The following is a 27,651-nucleotide window of genomic DNA, read 5'->3' as shown; positions in this document are numbered from 1 at the left end:
ATAAATTTGTTTCAGTAAGTTCACAAATTATTTTTCATATTTAACAAAAACATTTTCAAAAGGACGAGGAAAAACTATTATTTTCAGAAGCCCTTTTAATGATGGGCAAAACCTCAGGATATAGTCAATTAAGCTTATACAGAATACCCAATTCTACATAAAAGAATCTGAAAGATTCTTAAATATCCTTTAAACAGTAAGAAGCAATTAATATTTGAACCAGCAAGGAGCTGCAAAAAAAAAAAAAAAAAAGCTTTTTGGTTTAAAAAAAAAAAAAATCTTAATGGGGGAGGGGGGTTAGATTGTCCCTTTCCACATGGTCGCCCTGCCCCCATTCCACCATGCTTCCCGACCCCAACTTCTCACAGCTAACTTTTTTAGGGTACCATATCCCCCCAGGATCCATTCTGCCAGCTAAAGATGCCTCAACCTCATGGGTATCTCTTTTCCCATGGGAAATGGCAAATTCACTAGGGGTTTGTGCCTTTTTGTTCCCTATCTCCAGAAAGCCATTTTCTTCTCTCTTCCTCCTTTTCTCACACCATCTCTTCCTGTCCCATCTCTGTGTTTCTCCTCCCCAATGCCTATTTGCTCAAACCTTCTCTGATATACTTTAAACACTTCCAAAACAATAATCCTTCTTACTAAAGGCTCCATTTAAACTATTAATTGCTTTTGCAAATCAGTCTCTCTTGTCCCTTGTCTTTAACTAACTTTTTAAAAAACTTTAAACTTCAAGATTTGCAAATAACTTTGAACCAAATTTCATAAAACTTATACATATACCCAACAAAGAGTAGTTTACAAATTACCCAAAACTTCTAGAAAACAATATACCATTTAAGTAGGGAGATACAAATACGACCTCCCAAGGTAAGCTACTGGCATTTTGTTTTAATAACCTATATTTTAACTTAAAACCCAATCAAATACTGCTTTAAATTCCCAATAATATAACATTGCTTTTCCTATCACATTTCAAATAATGAATTTCACTAAACAGCACAGTTTCTTGGCCTTATGTGGCCACCATTATTCCCAATGGAGTATTCCTAGGCTCCAACTTTGGCCAGAGTTGCAGCCTTTAGAAAAGTCAGACCTTTCTTTACCTAATTAGAGGCACATGACCTCTTTCAGGCAAGTTAACAGAACTTGAGTAAGTTCTTAAGATCTTATATTCAAAGATAACTAAATCTAGCCTGCATAGGCAACAGTAAAATTATTTCCCACAATTTTAAAACTGCTCAAAAGAATACTCGGAACAAATCTGGCATGCAAAGGCAATAGTAAAATTATTTCCCACAATTTCAGAATCATCCTAAAATTCCTAATCAATTGTTTTCTCCAGCCAGAGTTCAAAGCAATTAGCTTTTGTTCTCCAGAGACCTTATCTAGGCTAGCTCAATCCACGCCACACCTGAAATTTAAACTGCTTCAAAGAAAATTCGGAGTGCCAGTTTTTTAACTTTTTTTTTTTTTTTAAACTTTTAGTTTAAAATCACAAGCACATTTTATACTAAATACAGTTGCAACATTGAAATAACCAATTCCCAAATTTCTTATTATCAGAACTCCCAACCAACAGGACAGACAAACAAATCACACAGAACACACAGACATAGACTGTGCAATCAAAACATTTAACTGAGGGAAGTTGTTACAGCTCGAGAGTCTTCCCTCAGAATCCAAAAGGAGCCTTTTTAGGCTTTCAAGCATTTGGTGCATTTCTCTGCCTTCAAAACCTGAGCCAGATGGTGTCTTAAAAAGACACCCAGATTTATATTCTAGAATGCCCAGAGTTGTGCCAACTGGCATACAGAACCAGATGTGTCTTAGGAGACACCCAGGTAGTGCCTCCTGCGTCCAATGGACACTACTCTGAGAATTTATGCCTGTTAGCATTTCATTATTCTGGAAATCCAGATGCTAGTACAGACAGGGCAGAACAAGGATGTTTTAAGATATCCAGACTTACTCTCCCATGGCCGAAATAGAGTGTCTACTGTTGGGCTTCAGGCACAGTTGTAGCTGGAAACTGCTCTCTTTCCTGGAGGCTTTGGGAAAAAAACCCTCTCCAAGCAAAGAATCCAGCCACCCTGAGACCCAAGACAGAGACCCGAATGTGTCTATTCTCTAATCCCGCCCTTATGTTCTAATATCTTGCTGGGACCTCCAAAATATAATGCCGGAGAAACTGAGGCAAGATAGAGATTAGAGAGTATTATTATTATTGTTTTAAATAATTTATTTAAAAAGGAGAGATTTACTGAGACCAAATGGATCCATGGTTTGGTCCCAGGACTGAATGAGACTCACATCTCCAAGAATCCAGCCAACAATGTGAGTTCTCAATGACATAGATACACGTGGCTCAGACTCGGGGGGTAGACTGAGGCAGGGGTGGAGTCAGGGTGCTGAGAGCGGGAAAGGGACTCTGACAATCCGGTTGTGACAGGGTGAGGGCAGGCATGGGAGATTGGGAATACAGAATGGGGAGAGGCACCCAACATTCTGGTGATGCCTAAGGTAGAAGGTCTTTCTTCTTATCTGGATCATCATGATTAGGAGGGAGGAAGGGATGGTTCAGCAGAACAATTATAAACTGAGGCAGAAAAATTAGGGAAACCTAGACAGGACAATTTAAGGAAACTGAATTAGGATAATTAGGGAAAGAGGATAATAAAAAAGAACTGTGGCATAACATTGGTATTATAAATTGACTTGGTTTGGAATTATACTAACTTTTCTAGTATAATAAAACTAAAAACCTCATGTAAAACGTTAATATTTTTAGCAATACAATGATTTATGTCCTAGTTTTAGAACTCCAGTTGTGAAGAATGACTTTCCATCTGGGCATCAATTTTCTACTCCTTACAGCCAGCCTTCCTACTTACAGCAGCAACACACACCAGTTACTCCGTTTCAAAGCTTACAGGTAGAATTTAATTTTAATTTAATGAGATAATATTTACAAAGCAGTTAACATAATACCTAACATAAATAAATGCATATTCTCTTTTCTTCTTCCCTCTCCCACCTATGATAATAATTTAGTATTTTACATGTATTTGCTTTCATAGAATTTTAGAGTAGGAGGGAAATACAAACCTCATCTAGACTAACTTTCCCCATTATAAAAATCACTTCTGCAGCTCTTTGATAATTATATAATAATAACTTGAATACTTCTAGAAATGAAGCAGTCGTTTTTATGTATTCTGGTTTTGGATTATGTCAACTCAAAATCTCCATGTGCCTAAAGTTTAAAAACCTAATTGATCTGATTGGCTCTAGTTTTTACTCTTTATTTTGATCTATTTTCAAACACTAGTTAAATCTTTTCATGTCAGATCTAGTGAATAGAAAACTGGATTTGGATTCAGGAAGATCCTGACATATACTGTATATGTGATTTTTCAAGTCATTTAATCTCTCAGTGTCCCAAGCAACTTATTAAAATTATACTTTTTATAGCAGATATCTGAATTGGTAATTTTGTGTGTGTGTGTGTGTGAGATCACATCTCTGGTTTAAAAAAAATTACAGTTAATCTATCAATCTATAGCTCAGATTTTTTTTTTTAATCTAATGATTTAGAGTCATGTAAATTTTAGAGCTGGAAAGGATTTTAGAAATAATTAGGTTTGATTCCTTATTTTGTTTGCCTCTGATGCAAATAGAGTTGTTTTTAAAAAGTCTTAACTAATAGTTTAACTTAACTAACTTAATAGCGTCACTGTATTTGTAAAATATAATATTCTGCAGTAAAACAGACAGTTTGTTTTTGAGTGAATATAGATTAATAAGAGCTATCTTTACTCCTTCGGTTTCTCTTTTCTTAAGATTTCAGGATCATTTTCTTCAAATGAATACATTTCGGTTAAGGGAAGAATTTATTCCATATTAAAGCAAATAGGAAGTGGAGGTTCAAGTAAGGTAAGTAATAAGTTTTATGTGAAACAAAATTTTAAATCACATTTAGTAAGTATCTCCTAAGTGCTTACTTAGTACTTATTACTTGAAACCTCTTCCAGTAAGATATGATCCCTTCCCAGAAGGTACACAATTGATTGGGGAGTCACAAGATATATTTGATAACAATAGATGGGGTATATCAATTCTGACTATGATTAGTTGCCAGGTAAATGATGTGTAAATAATTGCTGGAGGATAAAAAGCAAAGAATGAAGTTCAAAAGAAGGTGCTGCCGTTTCTTTTTTGTTGGGTTTTGTTTTTGGTTTACAAATTTAGTTTATGGTGCTGCATGTGTCTGGGAGGCCATGTGATGTAATAAGAGTACTGGGTTTAGAATCCAAGGGTGTAGATCCCAATTTTATTTCCCTTCTCCCCTACTCCCATCTCCCATTATTTCCTATCTCTTTCCTCCAAACCTTTTTTTCAGAGCTCTGAAGTTTTCTTGGTCCTCATAATTATTAAAGTTATCTATTTCCTTCTTGATTTTGCTTGTGCTGTGCTAATGATGCAGGTTGTGGTTCCTTTAAGAAACTAGTCCTTTCAGATTGATTTATTAGTTTCTGATCCCAGCCCCTCCTAGCTGATACATTATCAATTCAGGAAGCCAGGACCTTTGATTTACAAATCCTGGTCAAAAGCACCCTTTTGAATTCCAATAGGAGATCTGGGCTCTCCCAGCCCCCATCTAATCTGAGCCAACTTGGGCTGACCCAGCCCCCATTCTAATGATCTGCTCAGGTTTCCCAACCCCCATCAAGCAAATTCTAGCCCTCCCTGAAACCCAGGTAGGAGCCAACTTGGGACTCCATCCACAGGCCCCTTTAGCTAAATCTCTCATTATAAAAGAGCCAAGCTGGAGTCCTCTCTTTGTAGAGGGTCTAAACATGCCAGTACCATTGCTGGCACCAAGGACTCTTTGCCCACTGGAATCCTGTTTCTGGTGCCCTCTTATCTCTACCTTTACCTGTTTCCTTAACTAGACTTTAACTTTACTTCCAATGCCCATATCAATCTAGGTTTTTGGGTCTGTAAATTCCTTTACGGGGGACTCTCATGCTGCTACTAGACCTCATTTAACTCCATATCCTTGCACCACATCCAAAGGGGTTGCAGGGGAGCTCTGTTTGACTCCCTGTACCCCGAACCTACCACGACTTCAATTAAACCCTAATTTCATTTGGGTACCCCAAATCTAGACCTCATCATTTGTGTACATGTATCACTGTATATTATAAGTTCTTGGAGAATAGAACATTTTCTTTTTAGTTTTTGTGTAAGCGAGCACTCAGAACAATACCTAACATTTAGAAGACTTGTGATAAATGTATGTTGAATTGGATTCAATCTGTTTGATTGATTTAGATTTAGATACAACAGGCTCTCTTAAAAAAGAAAAGGCTGTCCTGTGTAGGATATCAGAATTAAAAGTATCTGATAGTTTTTACAGTAATTAAAGATTAAATACAGCTCAACATATAAAGAGATAGTTCCAGATCTGGACATAATTATCAATTAAATTGAGTTATTTTATGTCTTATAAAATTTTCAAAAGCCACTTTATAATAGATTGAGGCATACAACATCACATTAAAAAATTAACTAGGATCATAGATTTGGAAAGTATTTTAGAGAACATCTAGTTCTCTTGCTCCATTTTACAAAACAATGGTTAGATTAGGAGTGTATTATTATTTGCATTACAAAATGTTTTGTATTTAAAAAATCTCCTAGAACTTAAAAATAATAAGAGGTGTATATGAATTTACTTTTTGTAAAATATTTAAGGAACCCATCTAATGTTACATTGCCAAATTTTCAAAACTTTGTCCAGATATCCTCTTGCATTTTCTTGTTTGTTTGTTTTATTTTTTTTATCTGCCTGTCTCCTTTTTAACTTGGGCTTGTTTATTAACCTCATATTAAATTTTCACACCTAAATGCTGATGATTACTAGGTATTAGGGTAAAAGCAATCCATTCAATTAATTTACATTCAAGTATAAGTGACCAAAATAAGCAGAGTTGTTTACAAAAGGAAGAAGTACAAAACAAATGAATCTCTTGCTCATTGTATTTCAAGTAGTGTGACAATCAACAAGCTTTTACTAATGCCTATTATGTGCAAGAGGATTGTGTTTGTTACTGGAGATATAAAGACCAAAGGCCTTTCTCAATTCTTTCTGCTGGTGCCTTTGCCATGAAATTACTTTCCATCTACTCTATATTCTTCCCATTAATGTCATTGTTTGCATATTGTCTCATCCTTTGAAATGTGAATTCCACAAGGAAAAGGGGATATTAATGCCTTTATATTTCTAGCACTTAGCACAGAGTCTGGCATATAAGTACTTTATAAGTGTTTGTTGTCTGACTGGTTGCTCTCAGGGAACTTACATTCTATTTGAGTGAAATAACATGTATATATATAAAACTACATGTAGAATAAATACATAATAAATTAAGATAGTTAAATATAGGGACGTTAGATAACTGGCTAGCATAGTGGATACAGTGTTGGATTTGGAAACAGGAAGAATTAAGTCCAAATCTTTCCTTAGGTACATGTCTCTGGGCAAGTCACTTAACCTCTCAACCTCAGTTTTCTGTCTGTAAAATGGAAATAATAATATCTTTCTCATAGAGTTGTGAGAAGTAAATGAGATAACACAAGTAAATGCTTTTGCATACCTTAAGAAGCAACATCAATTCTAGCAAATGTTTTTATTAAAAGATCAGAAAAGTCTTTGTGTATAAAGTGATACTAGGATTACATCTTGAAGGAAGTGAAGGATCTTTGAGGCAGAGGTGAGGTGGGGGAAAGAGTATTCTTGGCATGGATGATCAATACATAGGCATGTTTGTAGAAGATGGTGTGCATATATGATAAATAGGTAGAAAGCTAATTTAGCTAGAACAGTTCAGGAAGGGATGAAATGTAGAAAGAGGCTGGGAAGATATATTGGGGCTAAGTTATGAAAGTCTTTAAAAGTCAAGTAAGGTTATTCATGCTTTATTCTAGAAATTGTAGGGAGCCCCCTGGAGTTTACCAAGTATTGCTAGGTTTTGCAAGATCTTGAGTACTTGAGTACTTCTCAAGTACTTGAGAAGGGAGGAAAGGAGAGAGAAAATACACATTTATATAGAGTCTACTATGAGTGAAGCACTGTACTTTGATTACTCTTTTTCTTTTTTTAACTTTTCATTTAATCCTCATAACAACCCTTCAATGTAGGTGCTATCCCCATTTTGCAATTGAATAAACTGAGACAAACAGGTAAAATAATTTGATAAGGTCACACAAGTAGTAACCATTGGAGGTAAGATTTTTATTCAGAATCTCTTGATTTTAGGCCCAGAACCATTTTATCAGTGACATTTTGGCAGAGCAATTAGGAGTTTGTTTCACTAATCTGGTTTGATAAGGATCTGAAAATGAGAATGTATAACTAACAGGACTTTATTGTTGATATTGTTTTTAAGATGGGGTCATCCAAGCAAGTTGGTAAAGAGGTAGAAGATATGAGAAAAAAAAGAAAAAAATAATTGAAGAGAGGAAAAGGCCTGTTAGGATCAGGGAGAGATTAAAAAGACAGGTGGAAAGCTTACCTTTGACAAAGGAGGTCCATTTTTACTTCTCATCAGGAAATTAGGAGATATATGGAAGATTTGAATTAAAGAGGAGGAACTGAGGAAACATGTATCAGATGAGGTTACCTTACTAGTCAAAAGCATCTGCTGAGGAGGAAGGGAATTGATCTAAATAAACTCTAGTCGAGAATATTTGTAGGTAACAAATAAAAGACAAAAACGTATTTCTGATCAATGCTAAGAATCCTTACTGAACTGATGATTTTGGTATTTTTCACATAGAAGAGATTGAATCTTAGTGGATTTTAAAAAGTTTTGTGCTTCTTGGAATGGTATGACCTCTTCAAATATAAAGCAAATGCAAGGCAAAATGAAATGTAGGTTCTGAAATTGAATTGTTTATTTGAAATGTTGTGTTAATCCTGTTTACAAGGTTGAAATTGCATAGGGGTTGATTCTCCCATCTCTGAAATGAGGTGCTATTTGCCAGATGGTGTGGTGTCTTGGAAGCAGTCTTGGATTTAGAACCTGATCTATATTTACATTCCTCACCCTGTTCCTTAATATGTAATATTGATCATTTTTCTAACCTCTGTGGACCTCAGTTTCCTCTTCTGTAAAATGGGAAAGCTAGGTTAGATCATCTATTTCAGCATACCTTTCCAGCTCTAAACTTCTAATTCTAACCTATAGTTCTATGGCTTTGATTTCATAATAACTCACTCATCTTTTATATGATCTTTATAACTATGTGTGTCTCACATATAATACTTGAGTATAAATTTTCAGTTCTTTAGGTAAAATAATCATGCTGACAAATTCTACACACTTATTTTCATTCAGTATTCTATTAAGAATTTATTTTAATCAAAAAATTGCCTCACTTTTTTTGGGGATGAGAGTAGAATTTTGATGATTTGTCAAAAGAACCTATTTGTATGTATGTATATATTATCTTTTACAGGTATTTCAAGTATTGAGTGAAAAGAAGCAGATATATGCTATAAAGTATGTGAATTTGGAAGAAGCAGACCCGCAGACTATTGAGAGCTATCGGAATGAAATTGCTTTTTTAAGTAAACTGCAACAGCACAGTGATAAGATCATTCGACTTTATGATTAGTAAGAGAAAAAAAAATTAAGACTTTGAAAGAAACCTAATTTAATTTTAGTGTAACATTACATTGTAACGATTTTTTTTATAGTGAAATCACTGGCCACCATATCTATATGGTGATGGAATGTGGGAATATTGATCTTAACAGTTGGCTTAAAAAGAAAAAAGCAATCAATCCATGGGAACGGAAAAGTTATTGGAAAAATATGTTGGAAGCAGTTCATACAATCCACCAACATGGTAATTTTTAAATAGATATTCATCTATATAAAACAGTTCTTTATCAGAATATTAATTCTTCAAATATCTGTGTGTTCATCTAAGGTGAAATTGCAATATACATTATTTAGCAAGAGTTGGGGAAGTTAGGTGGCACAGTGGATAGAGCACCAGTCCTGAAGTCAGGAGAACCTGAATTCAAATCTGGCCTCAGACACTTGACACTTCCTGTCAGTGTGACCCTGGACAAGTCACTTAACCCCAATTGCCTCAGCCCTCCTCCCCCCTTTCCCCCCCAAAAAAGAAGAGTTAGCAAGAATTTATTCAACTCTTAATATATTTCAATCTTAAGCATACAGAGAAAGGTAAAATCCACAGCTGCTCTTAAGGAGCTTAGAATTGAATGAGGTACAGGGGAAGGAAACATGCAGACAACTGTCTACAAACAAAAGGTATACAGGATAAATTGGAAATAATAAAGGGAAGGTACTGATGTCAAGCAGGATCAGGAAAAGCTTCTTGTTGAAGATGAGATTTTAGCTGGGACCTGAAGGAAGGTTAAAGGTAGAGACTTAGAAGGAAAATATTGTAGGCATAAGAGACAGTTAAAAAAAAATGTATAAATAAGAAATAGAAGGGTCGGGTCCTGTATGAAGATCAGTAATCCTGTAGGAAGGGGTGAAGTTATGAATGATTTCAGTACTAAAAAGTTTTATGTTTGATTCTGAAAGTAATAAGTCATTGGAGTTTATTGATTTAATAGTTTATTTTTCCAAATATATATAAAGATAGTTTTCAAAATTCATTTTTTAAAAACTTTTTGTTTCAAACTTTTCACCCTCTCTTACCTCCCTTCTCCCCAACAGAGCAATCAATGTAAGTTAAATATGTGCAATTCTTTTAAGCATATATCCATAGTTGTCATGCTGTACAGTTCAAAAGGGGAAAAAAAAAAACATGAAGAAAAGAAAAATAAGCAAACAAATAACATAAAAAAGTAAATAATACTATGCTTCAATCCACATTTAGTCTCCATAATTTTCTCTCTGGTTGTGGATGGTTCTTTCCATCCCAAATCTGTTGGAACTGCCTTGAATCACTTTATTGTTAAAAAGATCCAAGTCATCACACTTGATGATCACATAATCTTGTCGTGTACAGTGTTCTCTTGATTCTGTTCACTTCACTTAGTATCGGTGCATATAAGTGTCTCCAGGCTTTTTTGAAATCAGCCTGCTACTCATTTCTTGTAAAACAATAATATTTCATCATATTCATATATCATAACTTATTCAGCCTTTTCCCAGCTAATGGGCATCCACTCAGTTCTTTTATTAAAAGGTGGTGAGGAGTGACATGGTTAGATATGTATTTTAGGAAGATCAATCTGACAGCTGAATAGAAAATGGACATGTATGCATTTAATGAAAGAGTAGAACATATTTCAGATTAAGTTTTCTTCTCTGTCTCTTGCTTTCTCTCTCATACACACACACATATCATATTGTAAAGCACATCTCTCTTTGTATAACAAAATATAATTCTTGTACCCCTTCCTGAGCCAGCATTATAGCAGGATTCTACTTTGAACTTTTTAATAACAAGATTCCATAATCTCTTATTGGAATTTCTGAGATACTTTATAATAACTAATGGTTTAATATTGTTTGTAATGTGTGTATTTAGTTTCTAAAAAATCATAAACTTAAAAGAAATTTTAGAAATTATTTAGTACAACCTGAGACTCAAGTCAGGTGATTTCTTTTAATTTTAGTTTTTTAGTGAAAAATGTCCCCCAAAGGGCTGTGTATTTTCTTTATTTTGTGAAGACTTCAAATATACCTCTTTTTCACCATTATCTCACCAGTCAACCCAAGCAACTATTATTTGTTTATTTTGCTTATCTTCTCATATGATAAAAGGTCCAGAATTCACTAGTGATAGAAAGAAAGGTATTTGGAAAGATAAGTAAAATTATTGAAGCCATGGCTAACCGGAGTCTATTGTGTTCATCCAATTTATTACTGAGCCAGAGCCTTTTTTTTTTTTCCTTGAAGGAGACTAGAAAGGCAGACAGAAGAGATGATAGATGATTCAGAGAAGAGTGTTAGTGCATTCTTAATAGATGTATACCATTCTATAACTCTTCCTGTCATCTCTATTAGGAGCAAATGGAAGGGCTGTTATAAAAAATATTTTGGTTTGGATTATGTTTTGATTTGATTTTTCTTTGTGGCAAGGTAAAGATATTGTCAATCTTGGTTGGGGGTAATGTTCCACTAAATGAAAAATGTATTAAAAATTTTAGCTAATAAATAGAGCTAAAGTTAATCATCTAACTTTTTTTCTGAAGAACCTTTTCCATTAAAATGGAAAATGTCTAGTATAGTGGAAAAACTGCTGTTTGATTTGGAGTAAGAAAGACCTGAGTTTGAATTTGGCATCTAATTAGCAATGTGACCATGATGAAAGTTACTTAATTTCTTAGAGTTACTATGTCCTTATCTGTGAAACTGGCAGTCATTTATGTAAAATGCCTTAAATGTCATATATTATTTTCATTATTAACTAGTATCAGTTTCATATTCTATATGATCAGGGGTTAAAATGTCTTCTAAATCAGAAATTGTGTCATTCTCAGGAACAGGTAATAATTTCCCTTCAAGTATTTTTGCATTTAGTTAAACAACATAGTTATTATATACTCTTCTATTGTCACTTGTTGGATAATGCTCGTATTACAACATGATTTTGTTTACTAAGTCTTTGTGCCCTGAATTGTCTAGCATAAGGATGAGGCTAGATAGTAGATATTGAAGAATAAAATACATGATTCATTTTTTAGCAAGTGGCACAAAGATTTAATATCTGTATGCATAATTTGTATTGTCTAATTGTGTTATGATTTTTATTTTGGAGGCATTGTTCACAGTGATCTGAAACCTGCTAACTTTCTGATAGTTGATGGAATGCTAAAGCTAATTGATTTTGGAATTGCAAACCAAATACAGCCAGATATGACAAGCATTGTTAAAGATTCTCAGGTAAGAAAAAAAGTATTGTTCATAGTTCATAGGATAGGATTAGTTAAGTAAATTTAGTAACATGAGTTCATTTACGACTTATCTAAATTTAGATATTTGGTTAGTAGTTTCTCAACTCTTCATGATTCCTGAGTGCTTGAGCTTATTTATACAAAGCATTTCAAATTATAATAGGAAATTATTTTATTGTTTCATATAAAAACTAAATTTTTCAGTAGTATGAAATTAAGATGTTTCATTTTCTAATTTTGTTATTTGGCAAGTAGGTTGGTACAGTTAATTATATGCCACCAGAAGCCATCAAAGACATGTCGTCTTCAAGAGAGAATGGGAAATCCAGATCAAAGGTATTGTCATATTTATTTACTTTATTAGCATATATTCAGTATCACTAGAACTTGAGCTGCTAAGCAAATGAACTTTCTAAATAACTGATATTATTCAAAGTTATCTAGTGATTTTTAAAGCTACTTTTTCTATTATAGAAATCTATTTTGTTTCCTTTTTGAAATTATAGTACTGTGAATAGAACAATCAGCATAAACAACATTCAAAAAAATAGCCACAGAATTCAAAAGAACTTTCAAGTAGTAGTGCTAATAGTAAATTCTGACTGGCTAATTAAAACAAAAAGTTTCTCCTAAGAGGAATAGTTTAAATAATCTGGTCATATCATGTACATAGTAAAGTACAGTATGTCATTGTTTTTAAATAGTTTCATTGGTGACATTAAGTTAGTCACAAAATATCTTGAGACTTTAGCTTTTTTTACCTGTAAAATTAGAGCTCTAAGATTGTGATTCTATAATTTCTCTATTTTTTTTTATCATAACAAAATTGTGATTTGTTTATTCCATTATATGTATTGGAATATCCAATAGCCAAGTAAAGGTTTTGGTAAAACTTTTCAGGAATTTTGACAAGTGCTACTAATGAATCTTTTTATTTTGTAAAATGTTCATGAAATAAAGTAATTTATGACCTTGATGATGTGTCTTCTTGGAACTTATTGGAATTTTTTTCCGATTCCAATTCCAGATTGTGAATATTTTTTAATTCTGTGACACCTGATAATTCTGGCAACCAAATGGTCTGGTAAATAATTTTGGGCTTGGAGTTAAGAAGATCTTAGACAAAGTTCACTCTCAGACCTTTCCCAGTTTTGTGAACTGAGCAAACTATTTAATTTCTCCTCAGTTTCCTCAACCACAAAATAGCACCTTCCTCTCAAGCTTGTTGTGAGAATTTATAAAATGCACTGTGCCTGGCACATAGTAAACTCTTATTAAACGCTTGATTCCTTACTTCTGTGAAAATGCATTTAAATTGTTTTTTTATTTATTTTATTGTGGGGTTGTTTTTTTCTTAGATAAGCCCAAAAAGTGATGTCTGGTCCTTAGGATGCATCTTATACTGCATGACTTATGGGAAGACTCCTTTTCAGCATATAATAAATCAGATCACTAAGTTACATGCTATCATTGATCCTAATCATGAAATAAAATTTCCTGAAATTGCAGAAAAAGACCTACAAGATGTGCTACGGGTAACTTTTAAAATATTTTTATTTGTATAATTTTGTATATATGTATGCTTGGTGAAGATTAAGGAGTTTTGATCTGTTGTCTTCTAATTTAAAAATATATGTGAGCTGTTAGAAATAGCATAACTGTTAAGAGTTGGTGAGTAAAAAAAAAAAAAAATCACTGAAAAAATACCTTTTTTCTTCCTCCCCATATTACTCAACCTCTACCTCCACTGCAGAAAAGTATTTCTGGGTCCAAAGATATACATAATTTAATAATTTTGGAAATTTTATACCAAATTGCTTTATAGTATGGATGAAACTATTCATCACTTCGTCTACAATATATTAATATACCTATTTTTTCATAGCTTAAAGCTTTTAACATTTGTCATTTTTCCTTTTTTTTTTTTTTTTTTTTTTCAAAAGAATGTTTTGTTGTTCTAATAGATGTGAGGTTAAACCTCAGCAGTTTTAATATGCATTTCTCTAATTACTGTTTTTGTAACCTTTTTTCATATACTTATCTATAGCTTAGATTTATTCCTAAAAAAGTTTGCCTGTTATATCCTTTGATAAGTTGGGCATTGGCTCTTGTTCTTATAAATTTGAATCAATTCCTTCAAATTATATGCACAAATTAAAGATTTATACAGTTTTAAAGCACCTTGAAAGCATTAGTGTGCCATTAAAACTATTGTCTATTTGGAGCTTTCCCAATTAAGATCAGCGTAATCTATCAGCAGTATTCGTCACCACTATCCATTATCAAACAAACTTGATGAAAAGATTTCTTCCTTAGTTACCTGCTTCCCTCCTCATTTTAACTAAATAGGTTTTACATAGATATTTTCTAAAGTTAATGTACTCATGTAATTGTCCATTTTATTTTCTGTTATCTTCTCTTTTTCTTGGTTGGTTATAAACTCTTCCACTATCCATAGATTTTAATAGTAGTGATTCCTATCTTGGTCCTCTAATTTGTATATGCGTCATTCTTTATGTCTTAAGTCAAGTATCTGTTTGGAGCATATCATGATATCTAGTATGAGATGTTGATCTATACAGCTCGTTTTAGACTGCTTTCCAGTTTTTCCAGAAGTTTTTGTAAAATAATGAGTTGTTAGCCCAGGTCATTGAATTTATCAAATTATTAAGCTGTGTCCACTTGTTTCTGTTTATAGTATATCCAGTCAATTCTTTTTATTGACCTATTTTTTGACCAATATCAAATCATTTTGAGGATTATTGCTTTTAGAATTATTTCATAGGTACTGCTGGTCCCCCTTCTTCCCTGTTTTCCATTATTTCCCTTGACATTTTTGATGATTTTGTATTCATTTTATATCCTGAAACTTGCTGGTTATTGTTTCAATTAATTTTAGTTGAATCTCTAGAATTTTTGAGAGAGAACAGTCAGAAAGAAAAGAGTTCAGATTTGGTCTCAAACACTCCTAGCCTTGTGAACCTCGACAAATCACTTAACCTCTGCTTTAGCCTCCTTATGTATAAAAAAGGATAAAAGAAAGTAGCATCTACTTTCTAGATTTGTTGGTAGGGTCAAATTAGATAAGTAAAGCATTTGGCACAGGGCTATACATTAGATGTTAAATAAATGTTTCTTTCCTTCTCTAAGTAAACTATTATTATTTCATCTGCAAAAAGTCATAATTTTATTCCCTCAATTTTTCTTTTGTCTTACTGCTACAGTTAACATTTATAACATTTTAATTAGTAGTGATAATGGACATCCTTGCTTTACCTATGATCTTAATTGGAAAAACTCTTAAATCTGTATATTTAATGACATATGAACTCTGCTTTTAAAAAGTTTTTAAATTTTTTGAATGTTTAAAGAAAATCTGCATGTCTAATTTGGAGGAGGTAGTCATGTTGTAATGATTTCTCTGAAAGTTAGGGTAAATAATGTTCAGGTAAGCAAGTTCTATAATATTGAAGCAATTTGTAATTTTTTTCTATGGTGAATTTATAGATTTTACCATATATAGGAATAATTATTTTTAAAATATTACCTTTTTCTTCCTCCTCATAGTGCTGCTTAATAAGGGACCCTAAGCAGAGAATATCTGTTCCTGAACTCTTGGTACATCCATATGTTCAGATTCAAACTCAGTCACAACCAGGTAATAAAATTTATGCTACTATCATGTGTTAATGAAAACATACTTATGACTAAATGTAGAAAATAAATAACTTGCCATTTCCCCAACCTTCCTTCTTCCACATAATTTGACACTTAAGGTCTACTATTTATCATTTTAGGTACTCTCCCAATGAAAATCATCATCCCTTTGTGCCTTTTCCTATTTGAACTTTTCTCTATTTTTCAATAAATCACATATAAAGGACCCAGTCATTTTATTTCTTTTAACAATCCAGAGGCACCAGTATGACATTTGGACTCTTATTGGTAGCTTTTATTCTCACTGCCTGATCAATCTGCTGGACTATTAGAACCTCAGTTATTGAGCTGTTAATATGAAATATGTTCCTATTAGTGCTTAGGGGTTTTCTTGTGCTGAAAGTTACTGATTTTAAATGATGTAATAACTTTTATAGCTAGTCAAGTGGCTAAAGGAACCACAGAAGAAATGAAACATGTTCTTGGCCAACTTGTTGTCCTGAATTCTCCCAACTCCATTTTGAAAGCTGCCAGAGTAAGTATGATTAAAATTAATTGTCATTATAGTTATTTAGTATAGTTTGTATTTTTAGTTTTTTGATTAGACAATGTAAAGAAATTGTGTGCACGTTTTCTGACAGATTCTGAAGTCCCTTTTAGCTCTCTCTGTGATCTAATATGTTTCTGTATTGAAGTAAGGAAACGGCACAGTATAGAGAAAAGGACAAGGGACTAGGAGGTAGGACACAGATTCCTAGATTCTAATCCCAGATTCATTTGTTCTTTGACCAGGCCTATTGGGCCTGCTTTTCCTTATCTGGAATTTAATTAAGTAGTAAGCAGTATATATCCATAAACTACTTTCTAGGTGTTGATGCCTAAAATATTTAAATGCTAGAATGTCCACTAAGGTTTTTCTGGTGCTTTATCCTGATGGGTTATTGAGTCTGAACTCTCCAAGCCTGTGCCAACAGTATAATTGCAAGAATTCTTTACTTAGACAGAGAGACTTTGATGGGCTTCATATATTTTGTCCAAGCGCTAGCAAATTCATACAAGTTAATCAAGTTGGCCTCAGTGTGATGAGGCAGCTGCAATAATTCTCAATGATTATTTACTAAATTTTAAAGAGGATTTGTGATCTGCATTGGTGCAAAGAATACTCATATTAAAAAAAATAATAACGTTTATCAAGACATGAAAAACTAACGAAATGGTGTGAGGCCCTATGAGACCTCTTTTTATATAAATTGCAGTGTTGCAACTGGTGCTCATAGTCCTAGCTGTGGATTTCTACACAGAGAAATGTAGCGCTGTGAGTAGTGTGAAAGGAATGGATATGAATGAAAAAGGGAGAGAAAGATTTGGCAACTGATTGGATATGTGCCATGGGGATAAGTTAAAAGTCAAGGATAATGCCAAGATTGTAAACTTAAATGACTGAACAGATGCTAGTGCCTCAATAGAAACTTGTAAGTTTGGGAGAGGAGAGGTCTTGAGGGGAAAAATGAGTTCTTTCTGAACAATTTGTTGAAATGTGATGTTCCATAGAAGCATTTTTTTTCCATGTTTGACATGTAAAGATAGTTATTTAATTCTGTATGTGTATTTTTTTTCAGACTTTATATGAACAGTACAGCAGTGGTGAAAGTCATGATTCATCTTCATTTTCCAAATCATATGACCAAAAATGGAAAAAGAAATGATAGGCGACTTCTGATATGTATATAACCTGTCACTTTTTATAGATATATATTGTATGTCCTACTTGGTTCCCTTGATATTTCTTGTAATCTGATAAATTATACTACACATTGAATTGTGATTGTCAGCAAAAATATTCTGTAGAGGATCCTGAACAGAAACTTGTTAAAATAACAACCGTGTGTGTGTGTGTGTGTGTGTGTGTGTGTGTGTGTGTGTATATATGTATATAATGTTGTAGAATTTTTTTGTCCTTATTTGTAAATCCTAAGTTGTCTTCTATTGTCATTTCACACTTGGAATTGTTCTTGGTTGGAAATACAAAAATCTTAATGTCAAAAGCATTTGAAAAACTATGTAAATATGTTTTTGCTATATAAAGAATGTTTTCAAATTTGTGAAATTTTTTTTTTCTTAAAAATCAAAAGTAATTCTTTGCTGAATAATAAAAGTTGATACTAACAAGTTGGAAAAGTTTTGGTTTTGGGAGAAAAAAAATCATAGCTTAAAACCTCTAATATTTTTAGGTAAAATAAAAACAGAGTTTATTTAAAAGTTAAAGATATATAGGTTGAATGAGAAGATCTCTGAAGGCCTTTCCAACTCAGGGCTCCTATGTTAAAAATGACTCAGGGAAGAATAAATTGCAAATGGTGTTCCAATTTATTTGCTCTGAGGTAGTAATATTATGAACTGTATCTCTGGAAGCATTCATTCATTGCTCTTTTCATCCACAATCTGTGACTGCAAGATCTTTAATTTCTCTTTTAAATTATGATACTAGACTCTGGAATTACACAATAATCACATTACTTTTATTGCTTCAAGTCACATTATCTTGAGTACCACTGCTGTAAGATAATGTAAAGGATTCAGTGCTTTTCTGTGGGAAAATAAATAATTACTGTTTTTTAATTTATAATTATGAATTAGTGTTCAGCTGAAACTTAAGGGTTGTCTTTGAAAAGTTACCTTATGGTATTATTTTATGATACTAATTTGCTCCAGTAGTTGCAAGCTTTTCATTTCACATGCACTTACATATATTCAACACTAAAATACTTAAAATGGATTCTTCATGCAAGTCATTCTAGTGAAATTTATTCTGGGGAAAATCCACTCCTAAATAAAGCCATCATCTGAAATTTTAGCAATTGCATTATATTCAAAAAAAGTTTACCTCTTTGCTTCAAGTAAGGAAACAAGAGAAACAAGATTATCTTGAACTACTTTATGTGTTGTTGGGTTCTCCCATCCCCCTTAATCTTGACCTAGACCTCTAGAATTGCCAAGCTACAACAATATGCTTAGGCGGTAAAAAGCAAACAAAAACATGAGTATCATCAGCTCTCCTGTAATTTTACAGCTTTTTTTTTTTAAATGAAATCTACCCACTGATCAGGTTAAGGTAATAAACTTTTAACAGCATTCATGCTGTCCCTACCAAGTAGTCAAATATTTTTCAAAACAAGCTCTTAGATTCAAAGTCAGGCTTTGTCAATGAACTAGTTATCAAATCATGGCTGACATTCAGTGAATAGTTCTCAGTTTCAATATATTTTTCTGAATAGCATATAAATTTAGATGCACTAAAGTCCATACAAAATGCATGACTTTCAAATAGGGAAAGGACAGAAAAATAGAAAATACTCTTAAGAGTTTTCCATGAAGACTTCCAAATCCAATAGGCCACATTAGATTTAGAAGAAATGTTTTTCAAATTATTTTACTATTCCAATTTGTAATGCAAGTGTGGGTAATCTCAAAAGTATCTATGTTTATAAAATTATAGATCTTTAGTTCTCTAGTTTTCCTTGTCATGGCTTTACAGTTTATGCTTATAACTTATTCTTTTCAAAGTATTTTGCATTTTAGCTTGGTAGATACCAGAAAAAGACCTTAATTCTAATTTATAAAAATGTAGCTCAGCTTTAGATCTTAGAAATAACACATGTTTTTGCCTAAAAGCCAATTTTTAACAGATTAGTCATCATTGAATATTTTGCATAGATTTTTATAAGAAGACGTTTTATAAATTAAAACTGTGGTTAACCTAACCCCATAAATTTCCCAATGAATTATACTGACACTTCAGTCAGTGATGAATAATGACTAAAGCAACAATTTGATATCGACCTGTATACAGATTTTTTTTCTTCTATTATTTAAGTTCACATAATATGCTATACAGGATAGTTAAACACAGCCTCCATGAGTTGCAATGTCAGCCTTAGGTGAGCTTTGCTTGTCAATCAGGTGACAATTGAGCAATAATACATACCTTGTGTAATTTGGAGTCAAAATCTATGAAAACATGACACTTGAATGGGTGTTGCAGGCTACCAGATGTTATTAAGTTCAAGTTTTTTATAACTGTTCAAGAGTTTTATAACTGAAAAAGTGCGATTAAGTCAAGCAAATCGTTTAAGATTTTTTTTCCTATCTGGCATCCTCTTATTTTTTTCTCTATGTATTTGGGTTTAAAGCCCTACTGTGTATGATGTCTTCATTCTGTTGAGTTAAGATTCTCATACTGCTAAAATGAGCAGTTTTTGTGATTCTAGCATGGGACTGTCTTGCAAAGACCAGCTAAGAGGCTTATCACCAAAATAATATAAAATGATAGCAATTATGTAGCATTTTACAAATAGTGCCTTATTTTATTCTTATAGCAATCTTAGAAGATAGATGTTAAGGTTATTATGCTGATTTTACAAAGGAGAAAACTGAAGCAAGCAGAATTTAAGAGATTTGCTTCTAAGTCTTAAAGCTAGGAGATGACTGAGGTAAACATTTGAGTTCAGGTCTTTCTGAGTTCCAACATTAGAAACATTGAGCTTCTCACTTGCCTGAAAAGGTTGGCTCCAGCAACTTATGAAACCATATATTAACATTTAAAAGGGATACAAACAATCTATAGTAAGCAGAGTATATACTCACTGATGAAATCTTAAATTAGGTATTGAACCCTAGCCAGATCTTTACATTCTGTACTGGTATTTATAGGGTAGTTAGATGACTCAAGGGATAGAATGCTGGGCCTGAAACCAAGAAAGTCTGGACTCTATATTAATTTTTGGTGGTCTCAAATGTTCTTACATAAATCAACACATCACTTTTCCCACGTTCTAAATTCACATTTCAAACTTGAATATAGTTTGTTCATTTTAGGGTTAAGTAAATCTACACACTCCCAATTTCTTCTCTGATCTGTTTTGTGATTTCCACATTCTACCCTCCAAGTCTTCAACATGGATAGTAAAACCACAAATTTAGCAGATGATTTTTTTTTTTATATTTGTATGGTTCTTAGATACCTTGTAAAGCCAGGATGGTAAGGAATGGGGAAAACATTAAATATTTTACATCCACTTACATCAAACTATTAATAATTTGAGAAGTTCATTAAACTTAGTTTCATTGATAGGATTTGGATGAGTAGGCATTGTGGTCACACTTGAAATACCATGTTGCCTTTTCAGATTGACTTTCCTGTCTTACATTATTTGTATTTCTTGAGAAAATCCACACAACATAATCTAGCAGTTTGAATTGGAAAATTGGCATCTTTCCATTGAACATAAGAATGCTATATAATTATTACAAATGAATTCTACACACTTCAGATTTTTGTTTTATATTTTAAAATTTATTTTATTATGCTTCAGTTCTAGATCTTTTTACTTGCAGTAATGAAATAGAACTTCCTGAGAAAGCAGTAGCAGAACCATCCACCCACTCACCTTGCTCCAATTGGAAGTGAATTTAGAAGGGCAAATGCTATATATATCTCAGTCTCACTTAAATTCAAGTCACTTGCAAATCAAAATATTACCCTTTTGTTGTAATTGTTTCTTATCAAGGATGAAGGACTGACAGCAACAGCTACAAGGCTGGATTTTAACTCAGGTCCTGACTCTAGGCCCTACATGTATTCTGTCCATTGTACTACCCAACAACCTCAAGCAGGATAACCAACTACAAACTCCTTTCTTTGTGTGTTCTGGGTAAATTCAATTAATATTTTTTCAATTTTAGTTTCTGTATTTGGAAAATGGGGATAATAATAAAACCTTTCTCCCAGGGGTGTAATGCAGATAAATGAAATGACATTTATAAAACAATTTGCAAGCATTAAAGTACTAAGTAAAGTTAGATTATTATTAATCATCATCAATAGTAATAATACAAATAAAACCTGTAAAACCATCCTTGTCTTGAGCTACAACTTATTTATATCTTCCGGTTTAATTTACACTGAGAATGTCACTATTAATGTGATTTGGTTCCTCAAGGAATATATCAATTTGTTAGTAATTAGTTAATGATCTTACATTTGAGTACCAAGTGTTCAATTAATATTTATAGATAAAAATCAGCAAGTGATGAATGCTAGGGATCGAAAGCAAAAACACAGTAGTCTTCTTTCCTCAAGGAATTTAGATACTCTCAAGGGAGCTACTTTGTACACATATAAATACATACAATATAAAATAATCACAAGGTTTTTGGTTAGGATTAGGGAAGGCTTCATGTAGAAAATGATGTGCTATCTTTTGAAGGGAGGAAGGGATTCTACAAGGCAAAAATAAGAAAAAAAAATAGCCTTCCAGTAATAAGGGATAGAGCACTGTATGTGAGAAATAACCAAGAATGTCAGTTTGGCTCAGTAGTAGAAAAAGGGAAGGAGACTAACATAAAGTGAGGCTGGGAAGATAAGTTGGGCCAGGTCATGGAGGCTCCTGTTTAGAAGTCAAGCAGGGAAGTTTATATTCTATCCTAAATGCAAATAAGTAGCTCCTGAATTCATTGAGTGAGTGGCAGATGTATGCATAAAGACAACTATTTTCACCTAGTGGTGGAGAATGGGTTGGAAAGAAGAGATTTGAGGTAGGGAGGTCAGTCGGGAGGCTTTAGCAATAGTCAGAGGAAAACAGGATGAGAACTTAAATTAAGATGCTGGCTATGTAAGAAAGGGATGGCTGTGCAACTATGAAATGATAAGATTTGATGATTGAATATATAGGGTGAGGGAGAGTGAGAAGCCACAGACAACAATGAAGTTGTAAACCTGGGAGATTATAAAATTATTAGTATTTTCAAGACAGAAAAGGGAAGTCTAGAAAAAGATTGGTTTTGAATTTAAAGATTATGAGTCCTTTTTTGAATAGATTAATTTGAGAAATTCCTTTTTAGATTACTTTCCTAAAATTACTATATTATCATAGATAGATACTATTCTTTATAAATCTATGTATGTGTTACATAATTATTTGTATGTTATCTTCTCCATTAGAATGAGCTTCATGAGGGCAAATAACATGTTTTGGCTTTCATCGTATCCTCACTGCTTAGCACAATGCCTGACACACAGAAAGCACTTCATAAATGTTTATTGGCTGACATTCATTTGAAATGTCCAAGAGGCAGTGTTGATGTAGGACTGGAGCACAGGAGAGAGATTGAGACTGGATATAAAGATATAGAAGTCAGCTGCATGGAGATGATAATTAAACCCATGAGGATTTATGAGATAATTAAATTACAAAATTTAGACAGTTTGGATGATCTAAAAATGGATTTTTAGCACCCTCTGAGCCCCTTTTCTTCCAGTTGGTCACCATCATTGTGACAAAGAAAAGGACCCATATGGGATTAAAGGTTGTATTAAAATTTCTTCTTTAATTCATAGATTGTTATGACCAAAAGAATCTATCATCCAATCAATCTCTAACTTATTAGTGAAGTTCCTCTCATCCACTGTTTGTGGCTGGGACTTATGGTTTAGAGTCAAAAATATACAAGTTCACATCCAGCCTTAGATACCAGCTGTGTCACCTTGAACAAGTTAATTAACATTTCAGTTTTCTTATTAGTAAAAGAAGGATAATATCCCCTACCTCCCATAATTGTTGTGAGGATCCAATTAGATAATGTATGAAAAACACTTACATAGTATTTGGGATCATATAGTAAGTGCTATAAGTGAACTACTACTATTATTATTATTATTATCAACTAGAAAGAAATCACCAGAATTTGTATTCTGCAAATACAGATGTTAAGAACCCAAGGTAATTTCCATGTCATGATGAAGCATTAGAATATAACTTAAAACTGTAAAATATTTCTCCTGGTAAATAAAAGATTGGAAAAGGAGGTGGACAGGGCAAGTTGCCAAGATGAAAATATTAACAGATAGTTCAAATGACATACCAGTACCCAAGAGGTCTGATAAATTGAATCATATCTCCCTTTCACGGTCTCTCCCTCATCGAACAATGAAAAAAGCAAGGAAAAATAAAACTATGATAATAAATATGCATAGCTCAGCGCTGGTCATCTCAATGTATGTGTATACATGCACCTACACCCTATATACACGTGTGTATATGTACATATACAGGTTTGCTCATCTATGCATGTCTGATCACACACATGTGTCTCACTATATTTTAAGCTTATTTCTCTGGCAGGAGGTGGGTGGTATAATTTATCTGAAGTCATTTGGACTTATGATTTATCATTGTATTATTCAATGTTCTAAAGTCTTTTTGAGGTTGTTTATCTTTATAATATTGCCATTGTATATATATCACTTTCCTGGCTCAGCTTACTGTGTTTTGCATCACTTTATAGAGAACTTCCCAGTTTCTTCCAAAACTGTCTACCACAAGGCTGAAAAAGATCCAGAGAAAATCCTGTCCCTCAGTAATGGTAATAATAGACAATATTTATATAATAATTTAAGACCTGCAAAATTTTATACTTGCATTCACTAATTTATATATATATATATGTGTGTGTGTGTGTGTGTGTGTGTGTGTGTGTGTGTGTGTACTCCATAAAATATGTAGAACTCACACATGGCGAGTGCTCACAGAGTGGTCAGAAAAAGAGACAGAAGGACACTCTTAAGGTTACTCTTAAGAATTTTGGAATCAATTGTATGACATGGGAAACACTGGCACAGGACCACCCAACACGGTGGGCCTTTATCAGAGAAGGTGCTGTGCTCTATGAGCAAAACAGAATTGAATTAGCCCAAAACATGAGATGCACAAAATTTGAGAAAGTACCCCAACATGTTCTTAGGGACTATTTGTGTCTAACTGTGACAGAGCATTCCGAGCTCATGTTGACGTAATCAGTCACAATCTGCACTCATGCAGTTGCACACTGCAACTCATCTCTAACATAGTGATGTCATTTTGGTCCTCTTGAGAATGAAGGCCAACAACCAAACAAACAATGTATATATCTACACATATATGTATGCCTATTCATACATATATATATATATATATATATCCATATTTATCTATTTTCCTATGTCTATACACTATGGAAAAATTATAGGACATTGGCAAGAGAGATATAGAATAAGAAAGAATGGACAAGTTATGTTCTGTATCATTAGAAAGAGTATCCTTATTAATGAGATTTATCCACTGAAATATTAAAGGAGCTATTTCAAAGGTCATCTTCTCCACACTAGTTAACTTGAGTCCTATAAGAACATACCAAGTTAATTTGTAGCATTAAAACCTTATATGTGTCATTATTCTTCCCCATCAAAATTCAAATTAATGCATTCAATCAAAAGCTCTTTTCAAAAGAGCCTCTGAATGAAATAGACTAGATGAGTAATCATCTGCAAATCATGCTCTTGTCAGATTTGTTCTTAAGAGCATTAGAAAGCTGCAGTTTTTAGAACTCAGAATAAAATTTCTTTTGTAAGAATTTCCCTAAAGCTCTGCAGAGAATGGCAATACACAGGAACTGGCTGACAAATACTTTCATTCATTAGCCAATCATTTATTAAGTCCCTACTATAGGATAGGAGTTGTGGATGGTACATAACTATGGTATTTGCTCACAGTATTAATTATTTCATTTAACTTCCGGATTACCTACGGTATCAAAAGTCCAACCAGGCTGCAGCCATTGCTCCTCCAATATGGCAATTTTATGAACACGGTCAAGTAACTAGACAAGTTTCCATATGGAGGCAAGGAGGGACTTCATTTAAAGAAATTAAATTCCATTATATCCTCATTACATTATCTTTCGGATTAGGGCAAAATAAACCTCTTTTTCTCAAGTGTTCAATGACTTATGAATGTTTCATTTTATTCCAGCATCAAACCTGAACAAAGAGAGTGATAGCATTAAACTGCCTCCAACAGTTGGCATATCTGCTAGGGGGGATTAGGAGGCATTCAAGGATTTTCCTGAATTCTGTTTGTATATGTTTCTTATAGAAAAATATATCAATAGGGATTTGGTGCTATAGTCAAGTTCCTTTGATACCTGAATCTAGCCATTAGCAGATCTCTTGATACCCCCACCAGAGATCACCTTTCAAATTGACATTGAATAATTGATGTCTACTCTCAGACATTCAACCACATTTGAATTCTTATATTTAAACTATCATCTAGTCCACGTCTCTCCAATTTTCCCCTGTCAATAGCATGATATATATATATATATATATATATATATGCATATATATATATATTTAACAAATATAGGCTAATATCTAGGTAAACTATTTATAGCATTCCCCTGATCTACCACTTTGAATAATCCTATCAAAAGAAGGAAATAAGGCTAACTTGACATGCCCTACTCTTCTAGAAGTCATATAAGTTATTTTATTGTTTTCTTTTACTAACTGTTCATCAATAATGTCTTTTACAATACACCCCAGAGTTTTATCAGGAATTGAAATCAGAACCACTAGCATGATATGCAGATGTCCTTCACTTAAAAAAAAATTACTTATTTAAATAAATACAAAATAAAAAAAGAGAATAGAAAAAAGAAAGACAGAAAAGGAAATAAAAAAATCAAAACAAAGCAAAACATTATCATGTGTCCAGCAGAACACCAGGGGAGATTCAAAATATATAACAATAAAATTCCATTTCAAAAAAGTATATACATTAATAGAAAAAATTATATTCATGACTGTCCATCTTTTCTTTGCTTCCTTGTAGGTTATTCTTCTGTTCTTTTCTGTGCACTTTAAGTTCAATTCTTCCCCCCCCTCCTTTCATTCCCTACTTTCCCCAAACAGGCTATTGTTAAGCACACACACACACACACACACACACATAAACGTTCATATCTACCCACAGACCCATATGTATATATATATATATATATGCATGTATCTATATACCCACATACCTAGACCTACATGCATACATATCCATATACTCACACACATTATATATCGATATATTACATATATATTGTCTCAGTATGTGAGCATAGTAAGTATAATATGCATTTATCCATATATAAACATGCATCAAAAACAATTGTATGGCAGACATATAATGTAGATTTCTCTCTTGAGTGAATCTTTTAAGTTTGATTTTGTCTAAGATCAATGATTACTAACCCTACTTTTTTTTTTTCCTAAGAAATTCTAATCCTGATCTTTGTTATAGTGTTTCTGTATAACTCTCATTTCCTATCTCTGCTTACTCTTTTACTTTAATTTTGATCCTTAACTTGCCTGGCTATTACTTAACCTTCCCCACCCATGAAATCCTTCCTTATTTTTTCCCTCAACTCTTTCATTCCTTCTTTATCCCATTCCCATTAATCTATATACCTTATCCCACTATTTATCTAAACAATCTTCTATAATCCATCTTTTCCTATGCTGCTTTCCCCCCTACTCTTTATCCCTTTTCCATTAATCTACACATCTTGTCCCACAACCATTATTCAATATGCCCTCTTGTACCCCACCTTATCCATGATCCCTTGCCCAGTAATTGACACACTTTGTCCCATTGCCATAAATCTATACATACTACTATACCTCATGCTTATGTTATTTCCTCTCTCCTTATTTTTTTTTTATAGATTTTGGAAAATGATATATTTATGGCTTTGCCTATTTAACCCATTTCTGATGTGAATGGGTTTTCTTTCTTTTTTTTTCTTCTTTTTTATTATTTTTATTTTTAATTTTTATTTATTGTATAGCTTTTAATTTACAAGATATATGCATGGCTAATTTTTCAGCATTGACAGATGCAAAACCTTTTGTTTCAACTTTTCCCCTCCTTCCCCCCATCCCCTCCCACAGATGGCAGGTTGACCAATACATGTTAAATATGTTAAAGTATAAGTCAAATACAATATATGCATACATGTCCATACAGTTATTTTGCTGTACAAAAATAATTGGACTTTGAAATAGTGTACAATTAGCCTGTGAAGGAAATAAAAAATGCAGGTGGACAAAAATAGAGGGATTGGGAATTCTATGTAATGGTTCATAGTCATCTCCCAGAGTTCTTTCTCTG

The 27,651-nt window shown here is 33.0% G+C and overlaps 1 protein-coding gene across 2 annotated transcripts in view; it reads left to right on the top strand.

Annotated features, from left to right (window-relative positions):
- Positions 1–18,222, top strand: part of TTK (TTK protein kinase) — a 44,787-nt gene extending 26,565 nt beyond the window's left edge. For both annotated transcript variants that reach the window (XM_031964595.1, XM_012549179.3), the window contains exons 13-22: positions 2,818–2,938; positions 3,847–3,939; positions 8,530–8,687; positions 8,771–8,922; positions 11,821–11,945; positions 12,212–12,292; positions 13,315–13,491; positions 15,524–15,614; positions 16,051–16,148; positions 17,233–18,222. In XM_031964595.1, coding sequence (XP_031820455.1) covers positions 2,818–2,938; positions 3,847–3,939; positions 8,530–8,687; positions 8,771–8,922; positions 11,821–11,945; positions 12,212–12,292; positions 13,315–13,491; positions 15,524–15,614; positions 16,051–16,148; positions 17,233–17,319 — 1,183 coding nt within the window. In that variant the 3' untranslated portion in view covers positions 17,320–18,222. The remainder of the gene's footprint in view (positions 1–2,817; positions 2,939–3,846; positions 3,940–8,529; positions 8,688–8,770; positions 8,923–11,820; positions 11,946–12,211; positions 12,293–13,314; positions 13,492–15,523; positions 15,615–16,050; positions 16,149–17,232) is intronic.
- Positions 18,223–27,651: the final 9,429 nt, after the last annotated feature.

Source organism: Sarcophilus harrisii, chromosome 4 (assembly GCF_902635505.1).
Source record: "Sarcophilus harrisii chromosome 4, mSarHar1.11, whole genome shotgun sequence".
Lineage (NCBI taxonomy): Eukaryota > Metazoa > Chordata > Mammalia > Dasyuromorphia > Dasyuridae > Sarcophilus > Sarcophilus harrisii.
The sequence above is the reverse complement of the archived record's forward strand: the minus strand, read 5'-3'. Positions and strand labels throughout refer to the sequence as shown.